This window comes from Artibeus jamaicensis, unplaced genomic scaffold (assembly GCF_021234435.1).
Source record: "Artibeus jamaicensis isolate MK-2021 breed Jamaican fruit bat unplaced genomic scaffold, CSHL_Jam_final scaffold_847, whole genome shotgun sequence".
Lineage (NCBI taxonomy): Eukaryota > Metazoa > Chordata > Mammalia > Chiroptera > Phyllostomidae > Artibeus > Artibeus jamaicensis.
The window spans coordinates 23,066,307-23,084,273 of NW_026522057.1; the positions used below are offsets into that span (position 1 = coordinate 23,066,307).

At 52.6% G+C, this 17,967-nt stretch overlaps 1 protein-coding gene across 4 annotated transcripts in view; it reads right to left on the bottom strand.

Moving 5' to 3' along the window:
• Window positions 1-17,967, bottom strand: part of TMEM51 (transmembrane protein 51) — a 58,838-nt gene that overhangs the window by 1,283 nt on the left and 39,588 nt on the right. For 2 of the 4 annotated variants that reach the window (XM_053660465.1, XM_053660466.1), the window contains 2 exons: window positions 6,131-6,204; window positions 1,816-2,327 (listed from right to left, as the gene is read on the bottom strand). In XM_053660465.1, the coding sequence (XP_053516440.1) occupies window positions 1,816-2,153 (338 nt within the window). In that variant the 5' untranslated portion in view covers window positions 2,154-2,327; window positions 6,131-6,204. Of the gene's footprint in view, window positions 1-1,815; window positions 2,328-6,130; window positions 6,205-7,472; window positions 7,583-7,823; window positions 7,914-17,967 lie in introns of those variants that run through there. The other 2 variants (XM_053660467.1, XM_053660468.1) reach the window with 2 other exon arrangements.

Sequence of the window (17,967 nt, forward strand, 5' to 3'; positions counted from 1 at the left end):
TTACTGTTATTATACCCATTTTATGGATGGGACAACTGATATATCAAGGTTACCTCACTCGGACAGACCTTTATAAAGTGAGAGTTGGGAACTGAATGCCACATTCTCAATGACTACCCCGTGTTATCTGGGTGTCCCCCACCTTGTCTTGGAGTCTCACACTTAACAACAGTCCAGCCGGGCTACTCTGATGCCTAGCTGATCCTCTGGCCAAAGGCAACACAAACATGCATAAAACAGCTGCTAGCTGGAAGTGAAATGGTTGTCCCCAGGTAGGGAAGGAACATCTGAATAGAAAATGTATATGGATTTCAAATGACCCCGTGACTTTATCTTCCAGGTGCACACAGGACTCAAGGACAGGTCAGGTCCTCAGCCTTGTTCTCATCTGACTGTTGGAATAAAACCCCCAAATCAGGGTGTTTCTTACACATTTTAAGGGAGTAATGCCAACAGCCATTTTCCAGGACCCTGCACTTGAACCTGTGGGGTGATAATGGCCAACGACAGAACACCCGTTGTTCGGGTAGACTTTCTTCTCATCCCCTGTAGGAACTCACTCCTGTGAGCTCACAGCTCGTCATTACGGGTGACTGGTTTTCTTTCTTTGTCCTTTTCACTATTTCCCAAGTTTTTTAGCATATGCATGATTGTCTTTTATTATCAGAAAATCCATTTAATTTTTCCAAAGTAACAACAGCTCCCTCCCACTATAAAGACAGGAGGTGCTTACAGAAAATTCAAACACAGAAAAATCTGGGGGAGAAAATAAAAGCATCCCAAACCCTTCCACCCGGAGATAACCACCGTTCACATTCTGCTGCACACACCTTTCCAGATCCCTCCCTAATCCCACGGCCACAATATTGGGTGCGATTATGACCTTAACAGAATGCTGTGCTATAACCACCTTTTCTCGGTGTGCTGGGTACGGTCCCACATTAGCAAGTACGGATCAGCAATGGCTGCGCAGAAGGTCCTGGGAGGGCATGCCGCAATTTAGCTCGATTGATGGCTATTTACATTGTTTCTCAGCTTTTGCTGTTCTGACAAACATATGGGTACAGACCCCTTTGCACTTGTGTGGTTAGCTCCCAAGGACGAGCTTTTCGGAATGGAATCAGTAGGCACACACATCTTTAATGCTGCCTCTTAGTGTGCAAAGTTCCCTTCAGAAAGGTTAGGTTGCCATTGGGAGTCCTCCAGCGTCAGGACTGTCCGTCTCAGCCAATGCGGGAGGCAAAGAGTAATGATACTGTCCTTGTGTTTGCATTTCACGGCTAATGAGGTTGAACATCCATTGTCTGGACGTCTGTGAAATGCCTGCTTGTATCCTTTGTCCATTTTCCTGCTGATGTGCTCATCTTTCACGTTCAGGGGCAGCAGCTCTTTTTATCATGGGGGCACCAACCTTTACCATGTGTTCCCCAAAGTATCGCTTATGTTTGCAATTTGTCTGTGGCATTTTTGATCAAATAGAACACCGCCTCCCAGCCTTTTCCACCTACAGCAGGTACCCACAGCACGCTTCGGGGAATGGACGAGCAGCCAGTGCGGAGGCTCTGGCCACCCCAGTCCCCATGCAGCTCCCCTGGGGGTGTCAAAATCTTGGTACGCCTGGAACCCACTCATACCACAACACTTGGGACACTCTGGGACAGGGGTGTACGGTGATTTGTACAATGACAGCTCTTTTACAGAGGCTTAGTGGGAGCGAGTGAGAAGGTAAGCTGCCTGGACCAAACTATGCTCATCATCGAACCCTGTGAGTGGCCACGGCCCAGCTGGGGTGGGGGTGGGTGAGCCCGTCCTCACCTGTCTTCCTCCTGGGTGTGGGGCTCGGCCCCCGGCGGATACTGGATGTGTGTCATCTCCTCCCCTCGCTGCTGCTTCCTCTTGTCCCGGATGCTCAGGCAGATGGACAGCAGCAGCAGCATCACGCCGGCTCCGACCAGCACGTAGGCCACGGAGAACGTCTTGCTCTTGAGAATGCCGCTGCCGGTCTCCGTCTTGTTCCCCTGAGCTGTTGGCTTCTCGGCGGCGCTGAAGCCGGGCACCAGGTTCCACATGGCCATGATGACCCCGAGGACCAGCATCCCCAGGCCGATGGCGGTCAGCGCATAGTGTGAGCCATTGGCTTTGGACTGGGCCATCGCGCCAGCAGGAGCAGGGCAGGGCCCGGTTCAAAGAAAGAAAATAAATAAAAAGCGGCAGCCGCCACCGCAACAAAAACCCGTAGATGCACTGAACAGGATCCTTAGTGCCACACTGAGAAAACCAGCAACCGGACTCTCAGGCACCGCATGTGCACAGGGCACCCAACAGGTCTGAAAGGAAAGCAGGAAGAGGAGAGAGGAAAATCAGTTCCAACTCGCGACGCTTCTGTGTACACAGCGGCTGCACCTTTGAAGGAGCTCAGAAGCAGCACTGAGCCACGGGCTCCGGCTGGGCTGGCCTTTGATGAATTCCAGATGTCTTACGCACCGGCTCCTTCTGTGTGCCTGCAGAGGGAAGGCTGATCCGCCTACACCCACCCGAAAAGGAAAAGCCGGACCTTCCCCTGCAGGAGGCCGGAATGGTCAGGGCTCCGGGTCGCTAAAACATCGTGCGGAATTTAATGAAGTGCAGTGATGTCTCGGACCTCACTGGGTGCTCGAGGACTGTGAACGATGGCATGCGTGAGCCGTGATCAATAATGATTGATAACAGAATTGCCTGGGGGGCGGACATCAGTCAGTGACATGACCTAGCCCAGACAGCCCACTGCAGTCTTCCCCACCCCCATTTCCTGCCGCTGAAATCCAGGCTCTTAAAATGAGGGTCGTGACTGACCTGATCTGGTCCTGCCTCTCCCACTCAGCTCTTGCCTCACCCGCCCTGGCACACCCCACCTCTGGCATTTTGGAAGTTCTGTGCTCACCCCAGCTCAGCTGCCTACGAGCCCCCAGCCACCACTCTGGCTCTATCTTCCTCATCTCTATGGCTGGAACACAGCAGGACCCAAACACTGTCTGCTGAATCAAATGAATGAAATGAACAGAGGCCACGTGAAGCCAGCCTGCAAGGCACGCTTCTCCTCCGCCACATGGAGTTTTCTTTTTCTTAAAGGGACAGAGCTTGCACGGTCCCCGGCTTAGGTGCTGTGCCCACTGGAAGAGAAACCCCCTTCCCTTGAAGCAGCTTGGAGACCTCATGCTAAAGGGAGCAGCCAGCTGTCCTGGGGCTCCATTAGCATTTCTTGGCTGGGTAAGTGAGCTGCATGAGCAAGTCACCTGAAGGGTTAGCCTAGAACACTTCCAGTGGCCCAAGGCGAGCAAGCAATGCTCCTTGATGACCGACCACTCCTCTTCCCCTTATTCCTGTGGCGGCAGCCTCATCAGAATTGCAGACTTTACGGATGTTTACACGGGCAAGGTCCTCTTTTCAACTCTGCATTCTTTCCGATCTTCCCAAAAGATGGCTAACCAGGTGCCTGGAAATCTGATGCTTCAGAGATATTTTCTCATCAAACAATGGCCTTAATCTGAAACTGACCACTTTGCTGATAAATACTTTGGGATAATGTCCTTTATCAGCTTGAGGTCTTTTTCCTCTTTTTCCCCACAAATATTTCTCGTACCTCTGCTAAGCAGTGTTGTAGGCCCTAGAGGAATGCGGGTGATCAAGTTCAAGGTTGGTGGGGCTTCCAGTCCAGCAGCAAACAGTCTATAAGGCATAAGATAAAGTGGGGAGGAGATACAGGAACTATGCAGTGAAGCAGTCGGGTGTCCCAACTTGGGCTGGAGGGCCTATGGGAATTCTCTGCAAAACAGAGGTCCCGCTGGCATCATAGGGCCTGCACCTGAACAGGCTACATTGTATGTGCACGTGTATATGCATAAGCGTGTACATATGTGCGGGCACATGCATGCATCAGCACGTGCACCTGTGTGTGTGTGCACGTGCACAATTGTGCATGTGTGTGACATGCAGGGCACAGAGATCCCGCTGCAGACGGTTGGAGTGGGACTAGCTAAGAACAATCTATCAGACGCATGAGAGCATCTGCTTCTCACAACATCACTCGTGGCCGGAGAAGGGAAGGATGAGGGGGTTGGCAGCCCTGGGAACGCCTGAGGTCTGCCAAATGGATCTAAGACAAGGCCAGAGGCGGAGGGCTCAGGGGAGGAGAGGAGCTGCCAGAGGCTTGTGCTGGAAGCAGGAGGTGAGGAAGCCATGCGCTGAGCACCTGCTAAGGCCCCGGCAGGTAGGCCTTGTACCTGGGAGGCTGAGGGCGTGCTTATCAAACCAGTGATCGGGGCCACTTTAACCACCACCCCCTCCATCCCATTAATGCAGCAGTCAAGGGCCGCCTTGCTCGGTCAGTGAGTTCAAAACAGACCCTGGATGAGAGTCACTGGCAGGGCACAAGAGGCTGGGATTCACACATTTCAGGCCTGTTAAATTGTCAGTGATGGAAAACAGAGGATCATACCCAGGGTGGGTTAGGGAGTTGGGACGGGCACTTTCGTGCTATTTTTCTGGTTGACACATTCTGGCATTTACGGATCAAAAATTTCAGCAGTTTGCAGCCTTCGGTTCTGTAATTCCAACTTCTAAGAATTCAGTGCAAAACGAGGATACTCATCATTGCTTTTTGGTAACGAGAAGCCAGAAGCTACTTAACCAGCCAATAATCTGGATCTGGTTAAATAAAATGTGGTCTGTGCACTTATTACATTCTGGTCTCAGGGCAGCTAATGATATGTTTTGAAGTCAAAGAGCAAAATCAAAATAATGGTACGCTCAGCGTGGTGTTAACTTAAAAATATTCTGTACAGAGATACGTATATTTGAATATATGAGGGGAAAGACAGCATGATCCTCCTCATGTTAAGAAAAAAGAGACAATCTATTTTCTGTGTACAAATGTGTGTAAGAATCCCAGATGAGGGGCACACTCCAAATTTATCACAATGATCGCTTCCGGGGAAGGACAGGCTTAGGAGGTGCACCTTCTACTCTCTAGGTCTGTATTTTGAATTTTTCATGATCCAAATGTGTTGCTGCATGGCAACACAGTGCGGTGGTTAATTCAGTGTGAACTTGGAGACAGACCGCCTATGCTCAGATCCTCACTCTGCACTGTCCTAGCTGTGTGACCTTGGACAAGTCACTTAACCTCTCTGTGCCTCAATTTCCACAGCTGCAAAATGGCGATAAAGCTCTCTGGCCCTCGCCTCATAGAGGAGTTATGATAAGTCAAAGTACATGTAGCAGGATGGGGCCAGCACATTGTACATCCTCATAGAAAAGATTTCTTATTAAGTGTTATTTAAAGCCTGCTGTTCTGAATGCGGTGAGATCACTCACAGGGGGACAACGTGGTTTGGGGGTGGGGTAATAATCATAGATATTAGCATGGTCTGTGGTCCTCCCCAGCTCATACACAGACAGCGGCTCCATGGTATTAACATTTCCGGGGTGGGGGTGGGGGTGGGGGAGCACCACCAAAAGGGGGTTTGTAAGGAGTCCTTAGGGGACAGGGGGAAAGAGAGGCTGAGAAACACTCTTTAATGTGTGATAGCACATTGCACAGTACTCCAATTATACACACCATGATGTTTATGGTGATTTTCTCTGTGTGATGGGATTAGATTGACTTTCCCTTGCTATTTCTTATGGGGAAAACAATTATTAGGAAATGTAGACGTGTATGTGTATTTAGAAAAAGAAAATGAAATAAAGGTTTTTGTTTCTTAAAATTGCCCGTCGATTTTAAGACCAGCCCCCACGGCAGCTTCACAGGGGGACGCTCCGCCCCGCTCCCCGAGGTGCGGCTGGGGGCTGTCTGTCTGGTTTCTGGCTTGTTTCCCCACGCTATATTTAGTATGGTGTTCTTTCCCTTTGAAAAATATGGGAAGAAGCTAATTTTGTCCTCAGAAAATTTGGACCACATAGCTCCCAACATGTTCCTAAAACAGAGTCTCCTTGGTGGGCAGTCTGGGCCCCCGGCTTGGCCAGGTTCCCCTCTGGACCCTGGAGTTGGACCCTTCCTGGCTCACGTTCAAGGCAGCCCTGAGGGCTAAGTGTGGGCTCCTGGATCTGGGTTTTCAAGAAAAACTGTTAACTGGTTAAGAGAGACCCTTACCTGTTGTTACCTGGGGGGCTCAAGAAAGGCCTGCAAACAACTCTTCATGCTAAAATCTCGAGTGAAGGACCCACCTGTAAAAAGCAGAAACGCAGATCTCTAAGTAAGCTATGAGCATTGCAATCCCAGATGCTCATGGGGTGGGGGGGCCATGTGTTTTCTTTGTTTTGGGTGGGGGGGACAGGGCATGGGTTTAGGTAGGGGTGCATGCCAGGAAGCCAAAATCGTGCACCCAAAACGTGGTAACGGTACGGTAGCTGCATTTACCAGCCCCTCCCCTGGTTTTCTCCACCTTATGCAAGTGCCCCAGAGGGTGAAAGAAGGGGAAACACTGCCCCAGGCTCTGGGGTGGCATGTGTGTAACCTTGACACCAAAGCCAAAAACAGAATGAGGCAAGAAAGTGACCAGCCAGTGTGACCCACCAGCAGAGAAACCAAAATCCCCAATGAAATCTAAGCAAATAGAGTCCGACCATGTTCTTTAAAAAATGGTAACACCTCCCCACGAGGTTGGGTTTGTCCCAGAAATGTAGGGTTGGCTTGACCTTGGAAAATCAAGTGAGGGCCTGTCCCAGGAGAGGGGACGAGCTGTGGCAGCCTCGCCCACTGGAGTACTACGCAGCAGTGAACATGAACACACGAGCTACACGCACCAACACGGGCCGTTCTAATGCATGCGCCGCTGAACAGAAAAGCTAATCACAGAAAGAACACACCCAACAAGTTTCCTTTTACACAAAATTCCAAACCAGGCGAAACCAAATAATATGTTGGTCAATTTTTGTAATATTGGGCAGAAAGGCACAGATTATAAACTAAAGTTCAGGATAACAGCTCTCTCCCCGAAGGAGTGAGAAATGGCGTTGGCAAGGAGAATAGTGAGTACCACATGGGTTTTGACTTCTTATTCCTTCAACTTGACCCATCTCTCATGTACACACTTTTGTAATGGGAATTTCCAAAAGCCCATCAATGTCTTCCAGTTACTCTTCGCTGAAAACCCAAACTCCTCTGCTACGGTCTTTAAATCCCACCAGACTGGACTGGGCTCCTGCCTCTCTCATACCTCATCCCTCGGCTCCCCAGCCCTTAGCCGCTTCTGCTCCGGTTCTCAGCCACACCAAGCACGTCCTGCCCCAGGCCCTTTGCCCTTGCTCTTCCTGCAGCCTGAACCACGCTTCCACCTGTCTCTCTTGTTTGCCTACCTCTTTACTATTTCTGCTTCTCGGCTCAAATGCCCCTGCTGCACAAGGATCTGCTTGCCGGCTCCCTCCCTCAGCTCCTCCCAAGCCCCTTTCCTAGCTCCTTGATGACATTCCTTCCCACAGCTGGATGACATTACCTCACAGTCTGTTTGGTCTCGCTTTCTTTTCTCATTGGCTCCTGTCTCCCCTGTTGGAGTGTGAACTCCCTGAAAGAAAGCTTCCGTCTGTTCTTCATCTCTGTATGCCCAGCACCCAGACAGTGTGTTGGGAGCAAAACAGCTACCTAACAACTGTTTGTAAGCAGAGTAAATAAATTAGGGGAAATTCCCAGTTCAAGGGTTGGCCCCGAGGGGGAGAGGATTAGATAGAGCTAATTTTCGGAGTACCTGGATATGAAATGTACCCGTCTGCAAATGACTTCCCAGCAACACGGGCAAGGTGCCCAGATGAAACGTGATTTCCATTCTGACCTGAGAAGGTGACTCTACCTGTATTCCCTGGTGGGGTTTGCGGTTTCCGCGGTTCCTGCATCTTCCCGGGCAGAAGCCGGCAGGAGTGTGAGAGCCCGGAGCCTGCTCCTGCCCCCATGCACACCTTTGCTCCCACGCACACCCTTGGCCAACCAGAGCCAGCAGGGATTTGGGGTGGGGTTGGGGGAGGGAAGAGACCGTCACAGCTCTGGACATCAGGTGCTCCACCTGGCTGAGGCCCAAGTGGGTCACCGCTGCCAATCCACGCCTGGCCTGGAGGTTCTATGAACCTAATATATTCCAATGACCTCAATAAAATCAAGAGAAAGAAGCGCTGCCCTCGCTGAAACAGAGCAAAGGTCCCAGGTACTGATTGTTGGCTGAAACGCAGAAATTCATAGATCATGGTTTAGAAACTGGGGGTCTCATCTGGGCCCCCAAACGGCCACTGAGCCCTGCCCTGTGGCCCTGGAAGACTCAGTCTCAGAATTGTCCAGCCCAGCAGGCTTTGGGGGAGGAGGCCTGGTAGTTGCACCAGCCCCGAGACGCAGAGGCTCTGGACCTTTCTCCCGGTGCCCCAGCCTCTTCCTGCCCAGCTGCACAATTGGGAAGGAGATCCCGCTCCCCGCTCCATTCGCAGGAGCCGGGCCTGTGCCACATTCCCATCACAAAGGGAGGATTCACGGGGGTCCACAATCCCTTTTGTCCCCAAGTTCAGTCCCATGCAGCGGGGAGGGCATGGGGCCAGGAAGAAAAGACTCCCAGCCACCAGGCCACCGCTGCTGCTCCTGTCCCATTGGCTGTTTCAGGCCACCTCCCTGAGAGCCAAGGTCAGAGGGTAACAACAGTTCCTGTTCAGTATCACAACAGGTTCTTGTAGTCAGTGCTCTGGGGAAAAATGCAAAGCACTGTGGGAATGAGTCACCGAGCGAGAGGAGCGGGAGTCGGAGAGGACTGACGGGAAAGACAGAGAAGGTTGGTACTGCTCAGAGCTCAGAGCGAGGGGAACTGCGGGGATGTCCCGTCAGTCCTGTGCCACATATGGAGCTTTTGTCAATGACAGACTGCATCCACAACACCGGTCCAAAGAGATGAGGGAACTGTGGGAGATGGGAGGGTTCTTTCCTCTCTGGCGGGGGCGTGTCTGTGGGCCTGGGCAGGAGACCCCCTCTGGCTCAGGGCACCTCTGTTCCCAGGGCGCAGCCACAGGGCCACAGTCCAGGCTGCTGGGCACCGACCTGCTCGGCACAGGGGAGCCTGTCCCCCTGCACGGCGTGTGCGGATGGCGCTCCAGGCCCCCAGCCCTGGCCCGTGTCCTCAGAGGTCGTGGCTGTAAGTCCCCTGCTGGGGACCTGAGACCCTGTGCAAGGACACAGGTCCCCAGCTGCCACTGCCACTTTAGTAAAAGCTTTCTGTGGCTGAGTGGGGCCAGTCTGTCCCTACACTTACTTGGACATATTTTGGTTGTAATGGTGTAATGCATCGTTTTATTTCTTCCATCTATTCAACACCGGAGAGAGCCTTTTATGCCAGACAGGCTCGATGGAGCCAAAGCCAAATTCCAAAGTCGAAATAGCGAGTCCTCAGCTCTACACTCTCTCCACGTTAACCCCCCTTTTTTCTAAACACGCCACCAAGTTCCTTGACCTGTCCACTGCTCCGACAGGCAGCCGCCGCACCACAGGGCCACGAGGTCCCCTGTGCTGCTCTCCTTCTGTCTTAGTGTCCTGTCCCCGCGGACCCTCAGGCCGCCCCCTCACTCCGTCCTGATGGCCACTGACGTGGTCTCCGCGTCCTACCAGCCAGTGTCTCCTCGGTGTCCCCAGTCAGTCCAGCCCGCCTCCCTGTTTAGGGAGCAGCTTTGAGGTTCTGCCTCCGACCCTGTCAGGAGGAAGCGGGAGGCCGGCTTGTGGGGCAGCGTTGCAGAGTCTCCAGGGCTGTCCAGTGACGTCTGGGGCTTCATACTCACGCACCACTCACCCACGGACTCCCCGGAGCAGCCTCCGGGCCTGCAGGCTCCATTCACGGTACGTGCCCTGTACAGGTGCTCCATTGGAAAAATCACCTGTACCATATTCTACTGTACCTCTGCTACGTTTAGGTATGTTTGGACACACAAATACCTCTGTTACGGTTGCCTGCAGTAGTCAGCGCAGTCACGTGCTGCGTGCACCACACGGCCGGGTGTGCAGTGGCCGTACCACCTGGGTCTGTGTGAGTGCCTCTGTAGTGTTCGCACAGGGACACAATGGCCAGTTCCTGTATTTCGTTAAAAAGATTCTGTTTATTTACTTTTTAGGAAGAAGGGGAGGGAGGGAGGAACTTTGATGTGTGAGAGAGACATCGGTCAGTTGCCTCTAGCATACCACCAGGGAGCACCTGGCCACTACCCAGACCTGTGCCCTGACCGGGAACTGAACTGGAGAATTCTGGGTTTGCAGGCCGGCGCTCGGTCCACTGAGCCACACCAGCCAGGGCCTGACCATGCATTTCTCAGAAGGGACCCTGTCATCAAGCAGCACGTGACTGTTAACAGAAACACCAGCAGTAACAATAATGAAATCAACAGCCCCTGAGACCAGGAATCAACCATAAACTCATCCAGTCCTCACAGCCACTCTTCAAAAATGCTTAGCCCACTCTCTCTGAGTCTCAGAGAGGTTAAGCAATTTGCCTGAGGTCACACAGCTCTAAGTGGCAGAGTCAAGATTCACAATCAAATCTGGCTGGCATCGAAGTCCACCTCCTGTCCCTGGCACCACACCAGCCTCTCAAAGCCGAGTCCTCGGCAGGGCACGCAGGCCAGAAATGAGCATCGCACAGTTCATCCTGGGAGCCACTGAATCACAAAAGTGCGAGGGGTGACAGTTGTGTACTTCTTTTCCGATGGGTTTTTAAAGACTTCGATCCCAACAATTCCTGGGCCCCTACCGTGTGCTGGGCCCCGAGGGGCACCCAGGTGTGTGAGACATGCCTTCACCATCCCACAGGAAGGCAGGCAAGTCTTCCTCACAGGAGGGAAGTCCGAGGCAGGGTGACAGTGAATGTGTGTTGGACGCCTACCCTGCCAGGCCCTCTCTCTGTTGGGCTCCTTCCCTGCATAAGCATTTAAAAGTTATTCGTTCTATTTTATAGATAAGGGCGCTGAGGTTCAGAGAGGTAAAGCAACTGTCCGAGGCCACACAGCTAGTGCAAGCGGGGGTAAAGCACATCTGATTGTGGTTAAAATCCACGCTTTTAACCACTAAGCAGTGCTGCTAAGGTGGGGCACAGAAACAAGTCCACAGAAACAGCCCTGGCCAGCGTGGCTCAGTTGGTTGGAGCGCTGTCTTATACACCAAATGGCTGGGGGTTCGATTCCCAGTCAGGGCATGTATGGGAGACAACCAATCAATGTTTCCCTCTCTCTTCCTTCTTCTCTCTCTAAAAATTAATAAACATATATTTTTTAAAAGTCCACAGAAAAAGCAGCAGGTTCTGTTTGAAGAGGATGGGGAGCGGGAAGACAAAGCTGCCTGTTTGCAGGGCCTGGGCGTGGGGTCCATGGAGACTTCCTCGGGTGGAGTTCGTGGGTAGGAGGAGGTTAAGGCAGCCCAGGGGGAAGGGTTCGGCCTCAGAAACTGCAGAGTTGGGAGGGAAGGCCCCTCCTTGAACATCGCACCTTCCCCTCCTCCCCCCCAAACAAGGGTGAGTTTTATAAGGCCTGGCATCTCCAGGTGCCTTGCTAATCCATTTAAGCGCTGGGGAAATGAAGGAAGACGAATTCATCCTGAAGACTCTGGGAGCCATAAACAGGAGGAGCCACACCCAGATCAGGGATCTTTCCTGTGGGAGCTTGATGCAATGTCTTCCTCTGAGCGGGTGGCTGGCACGTGACCCTATTGAGAAGGCTGGCAAGGTTGGGGGGACTCTGGTGACATTTCAATATTTTTGGAGAAATGTGACATCTCTGTGTGCTCCCCCTGCCAGGACAGAGTCTGGTGCTCGTGGGTGCAGGGCAGCAGCCACAGCTTCTGTCACCATTGACTCAAAGTGACTCTGACACCTTGGTCCTCCTCCAGGCCTGGGATGAGCCACCAGGGGCTCTCAGTCTGGCAGGCAAGGCGGAGCACAGGCCCCGCCCACCATGCGGCCCAGCAGCACAAATATCTGCTACTACTGCCTGGATGCTGACTGTGTGTGTGCTGGGCTCACAGTAGGTGCTTTGCCCGGGTTAACTTGTTTCTTCCGCCCAACCACCACTGGAGGGAGGTACGATTATCCTCACCTTTGCTGTTGTTATCACTGAGTACGCAGAGGCAGAGAGATTGGGAAACCCATCCCAGGTCTCACAGCTTATAAGTGGTGACCCCGTGCAGCAAATCTCCTTCTTCAGACCTCCTTCATCCCTGGCAACAGATAACCAGCCTTCCAGCCAAGCTTCCCTGAAGCTGCATCGGGGCCAATCCTTGCTATTGAGGCCTCACTCCATGGCCCTGACACTGAGGGTACCCTCTGGGCCCGAGGAGGAAATCCACGTGAGATGTCACAGCTGACCTTCCTGGCACCAGAGCACCAGCCTCCGAGGCTCAGCCCGAGTCTGGGGAGGCAGGAGTTGAGGCGGGAGTGTGCTCTGCTCCAGCCAGCACCCTGGCTGCTTGCCAGGCTCCTGCGAACCCAGGCACTGTCTGGACACAGCATCTGTCCTTGTGCACCAGGCCATTTGGACACCGACTTGATTCATTGGTTCCTCCTCTCCCGGAGGCATTTTGCAGCACAAAGTAGAGGAGGGCAGCAGGGGAAGAACTGAAATCAGGAACTGCAGAGGCTGTTCCGAGGATGGTCTCCACTCCCCATGTGCAGGCATTCCCAGTGTGGGCTCAGCTGGGAGGCTGTCTTCCTAGCCCAGCTCTGCTACTTAATAGCTACGCAGACAAATTAATTCTTACGTCTTCTAGCCTCAGTTGCCTCATCTGTAACAGGGGAACTGTACTGGGATCTACCTCGATGGGCTGTTATGCATCACTGGCTGGAGTGCTGGCCCATAAGCTAATAATGGGTCACCAGTTTGATTCCCAGTTAGGGCATGTGCCTGGGTTGCAGGCCAGGTCCCCAGTGGGGGCCGTGCGAGAGGCAACCACACACTGATATCTCTCTCCCTCTCTTTCTCCCTCCCTTCCCATCTGTTTAGAAATAAATAAAATCTTTAAAAAAGAGAGAGATTCAGGTATGTATTCATTCACTCAATAAAACATTAACTGGGTCCCTCCCATGTGCCACGTGCTGTAAGTGCTGGGGACAGAGGAATGGCCGAAACAGACAGAAGGCCTTGTCGCCAAGGAGCTCACAGGTGACCATCCTACCAGAGAACATTCCAGAGACTGTCAGGCTAGAGCACTGATTTTCAACCCTTTTCATCTTGTGGCACACCTGAAGAATTACTAAAATTCTGTGGCACACCAAAAAGTATTATATTTGTTGCCAATCTGACAAAAGCAATAGGTATAATTTTAATTCATCCACACCGGACAGCTATCGTCATGTTGGCTGTTGTCATGTTTTAAACATTCTTGCAGCGCAGGGGTTGAGAACCGCTGGGCTAGAGGAAGACGATGATGCTGGGGGTGGGTGGGGAGGGGGGACCGGAAGCAGGGGATTTAAACCGGATGGCCAGGGAACACGGCCACGAGAAAAGATATCTGAGCAAAGATCTGAAGGAGGTGACAGAGGGAACCACATGGATGTCTGGGAGAAGGACGTTCTAGGCAGAGAGACCCACTGAACGTAGGCCCTGAGGCAGGAGCTGCCTGGCAGTTGCCAGAGACAGTGATGCTGAAGAGCAGTAAGTGACCGCATCACGTCACCCGGTGCCTGGCCGGGAGGAGCTGCTCCGACTGGGCTACCGGCCATGCCCTGACCCACGGGGGGAGGGGAGCATCCATCAGCTCTTGAAGGGGCCAGGAAGGGGTTGGGGGCTAATTCAGGGCCATTCACGCAGGGGGTGGAGGAGAATCTGAGGCCCAGCTCAGGGATATTCGCCATTCACCACCCCGTGTCTCTCAGAATTTGGGAAAAGGCACGTGTTAGGCTGAGTAATGGCCCCCAAAGGGACCCAGATCCGAATCCCAGGAATCCCAGGGACTGGTGATTTGTGTGGCAAAAGGGACTAGTCCAGTGCCATTCGGTGAAGGATCTTGAGATAGGGCGAGTGGCCAGGGCTGTCCAGGTGGGTCCAAAAGTTATTACAACAAGTGCCCTTAGAAGAGGGAGCTAAAAGGTCAAAGGTGGAAGTAAGAGATGAGATGATGGAAGCAAGAGGCTGGCGTGATGAGAGGAGGGGACACTCGGGACGCAGGTGGCCTGTAGAGGCGGAGAAGGCAAGGACGCGGCTCCTCTAGAGCCTCCAGAAGGAACCGGCCCTACCACAAAACTGACCGTGTGTGCACTTCGGGCCTCCAGAACTTTCCGAGAATAAATGTGGAGTGTTTTCAGTCGCCATGTTGGGGGTCATCTGTCACAGGGAACGGATACAGGTGGCCTTTGTGTTCACACCTTTCTGTGGCACCTGCCGCTGCTTTGCCTATTTGCTCACCCAGTAGTTGGTGTAGTGGGGCGCGGTTCCTGCGTCCCGATGGAAGCAATCGCCTGGTGAATTTTGCACCCACTCCTCCCGTGGTCAGGTCAGAGGGAGGCTGGGCAACTTGGCCCTCCCCCAGCTGGTTTACATTTTAACCCCGGGTTCTGCCAGTGAGTCGAGTTGGCCCTTGTTCTCTGCTGGGAGGAAAACTGGGATAAAAGGCCGAGTCCCCCTGTTTGCATTAGCAGGCCCGCCTCTCCCCTGTTGGCGCAACACTGCCTCGGCGGCGTGGACGAAGCGGGCCGGACGTTTATGTTATGTGGCCCTTAGATGAGGGGGGTTTTAACCAAAACCAGAGGTGGGTGGAGGAGACGGACAGACCTGCATGGGCCGATGAGTCCTGTAGAAGCAAAGGCCTCCTGTTCCCAGGCCCTTACCGGGCCAGCCCTGATTCTGCGATTAGTGCACAGTGGGAGAAAGCTGATCCTGCCCATATCTGGGCATTTTCTTTTTTAGCCACAGCAAGCGGTTCCCAAACCTTCTGCCAAGAGCCCTGCTGGAACACAGCTGACCCTGCCCAGCCCTCTCCACACCCTCCCTCCCCTTCCTCCCTCCAGTTTCTATGGGGAGTATTTTAGCACGAGCTGCTTTCTGGAGCCCCGGGTCTTCTCCTGCTTCCAATTCTTGTTTTTCAACGGTTACATTTTGGAATTGTAGCAACAACATTTAACATTCTCCTAACTGCCCACTGAGTGCCAGGTCCTGTACTGGGGGGCTTTCTATGCATTTATTATCATTAACAATTGTATTTTATTTGTAAAGTTAGTATATTTTATATACTTGTATTAGTGATTCATTATTATTGTTATTTATTAAATATATTTAGATGTTAAATTTATTATCGTGTTTCAATCCCCCAAGAACCCTAAGAAGGAAGTTTCCAGAATAATCTCCATGTCACAGATGAGGAAACTGAAGTTCAGAGAAGTTAAGATACCTGCTCAAAGTCACACAGTGAAGGGCACAGTGAAGATTCAAACTAGATTCGTCTGACTCCAGACCCGGCATGCTGTCAGTGCCCAGCTCCCAGGCCCCCACCCCCAGAGAGCCCCCACCCCACGCCCTGGGGTGGAAGCACCCCACCCCCCACCCCCCAGGCAGCCTCAGTCTCTGATCGGTCGGTACCATTCTTTCCTTTGTTTTCCTTCCTGTCCTTTCTCCTCCATAAAAACCAGCTGACCCGGTGTGAGTCACTCAGACCCTGCAACCCTGAAACTCATCTGGATGGACTGTAAATAATTGACGCTGTGACATTTAATCATAAAACTGGAATTGAAGTTAAAACAGAACAGCCCGCAGGAGAGGGGGAGGCAAGCCACAGGCCGTGGAGATCGGGGTTTGCTCTGGGGAGCTTGGCCCCTCTTCCACTTTGGGAAATACAAGGAGAATTAACTTGGCCAAGTGCTTAGGACCTCCTTGGCATGGCAATGCGTCCACCATCCTCTCCCCCCATGGCTCCCAGCAGCCTGTGAGGGGTGGGCTCCAGTCACCCCGCACCCTCGAGGCACCGTCTGTGGGGGGGCTGGAATTAACCCCCTCTGCACAGTGGTGGTCAGGATAGACAGTATCGCCTTCACAGCGCTGAAGAGAGGAAGTTCTATCTACGTTAAGTGTACAATGCTGAGTATAGAGTAAGTGTCAAAACACGGTTTGTCAAGGGCAAGGTGACGTTTGGATAATACTAGCCCTAACCCCTAAAAATAACCCCAAACCCTAACCCTAAACCCTAACCCCAACACTAACCCTAAAGTCTGCTGGAACTGAAAAAGATTCCTTTTGCTTTCTTTGCAGATAATTCATTCCTGACACTGAAGTGACCTCATGGTCTACATGAAAGCCCAGGGGACATTCCCAAGATGCAAATAATTTCTCAGGAGTCTCGGGCACCTCTCAGCTGGCTTTCCTCTCTGTCATTCTAGCCCACGAATGCCCATTGGGGCCCCACTAAGTGCACCCCCTAACCCTGGGGATGCACCTGAGACAGCTGGCTGAGGTGAGACGTCACCTGTAGGGCCCAGCTCACCCCCTGATCTTTTCTTCTCCTACTCCTGCTAGAGGGACAGAAAGAAAGATGGAGGTGCCGGTTCTCTAGCCTGATATTCTAACAGCGTGGTTTTGCTTTGCCTGCTCACAGTTCCCAATACCCATTCTCCCCTTTCTCCATCGTAAGGACAGTTCTGATGCTCAGCTTCTGGTGGCTTCCCAGAGCCAGCCTCCCGGGCAGCAAGCTGTGCCATATGACTAAGTCTGGCCAATGGGATATAAGCAGAAGTAGGCATCACAGAGGGGACATTCACAAAGTGTTCTTCAATGGAAGGGACATGTCTTTTTTTTTTTCTTCCTCCTTCCTACTGGCTGTAGTGATGGCTGGCACCCAGCAGCCATTCTGGAACATGAGTTAGAGGATAGCAGAAAAAGAAGGAAGGACTCTAGTGTCTGGTGGACATAGAGCTGGCCTCCCAGTCCTGGACTGCTGACCTCTGGACTCTGTTTACATGGGAGAAAAATAAAGGTTTATTTTGTTGAACCTACTGTTACTTAGGGCTTTTTGCCACCGAAACCAGCCCAGAGTAACAGTGAGTCTGTTATTGTTTACAAGACTGTCAGCTATGGCAAAGACAGCGCTAAAATGGACTGAATGAATACCACGACATCGTGGTATCATGGAACATACATGCACTGTGGATTCTGTCCAACCTTGGTTTAACTCTGCACACCCCTGGCAATGCATTTCATTTCCGTGAGCCTCAGTTTTCTCATCTGTATAAGAAAGATGCTGCTTCTGAGGATCCGGTGTCATAAACTACACCAGGTCCAGCCTGGGACTGTCGCACTGCTCACTGCCATGTGTCCAGGTGCGAGGGAAGCCTGGGGAGGTGCAGGGCTGGAAGGCTCTGCCAAGAAGCTGTTGCTACTCTTGGTGTGGGAGCGATAAACCCAAGTTGGGTGCCAGGCTGTGGCCGCGAGCAGCTGCTTAGTGGTTTACCCCAAAGGGAAGCGCCTCTATCTGTCCCGCTGGTACAACCGCAGCACCCCCGTCCCCCCCACAGGCAGTGGCTGCTGGAAGAGAGAGGGACTGAGGACCAGGAAGACATGCTCCGTGAACACCCGCAATGCCCCCAGTTTCGGAAACCCCAGTGTGGGGGCTCAGGCTGTTCTGCCAGGCTGCTCAGGGGCCTTTTCGGAGAAATTGCTGGAACCTGAGTTCCAGATGCACTAAACAGGAACAGGGAGGCTGGGGGAGGGGAGTGGCTGCAGCCACACCCAGCAGGGTCTCTGGGGCCAGGTGGGATGCTCCGGACCAGGGACTGTTCATCCCATTTATCATCAATGCAGGTGACAATCGGACAGACCACCTCGGACCCTCCCATGAGAAGGACCACATCGTTTCCTGGGCTGCAGTGACGAATCACCATAAAAGCTAGTGGCTTAAAGCAACGTGAATTCATTTTCTTACAGATCTGGAGGTCAGAGGTCTGAAATCAGGGTCTCAGCAGGCTGCTTCCCTTCCGGAGGGCCCGGGAGAGTCCGTTCCCTCCCCTTCTC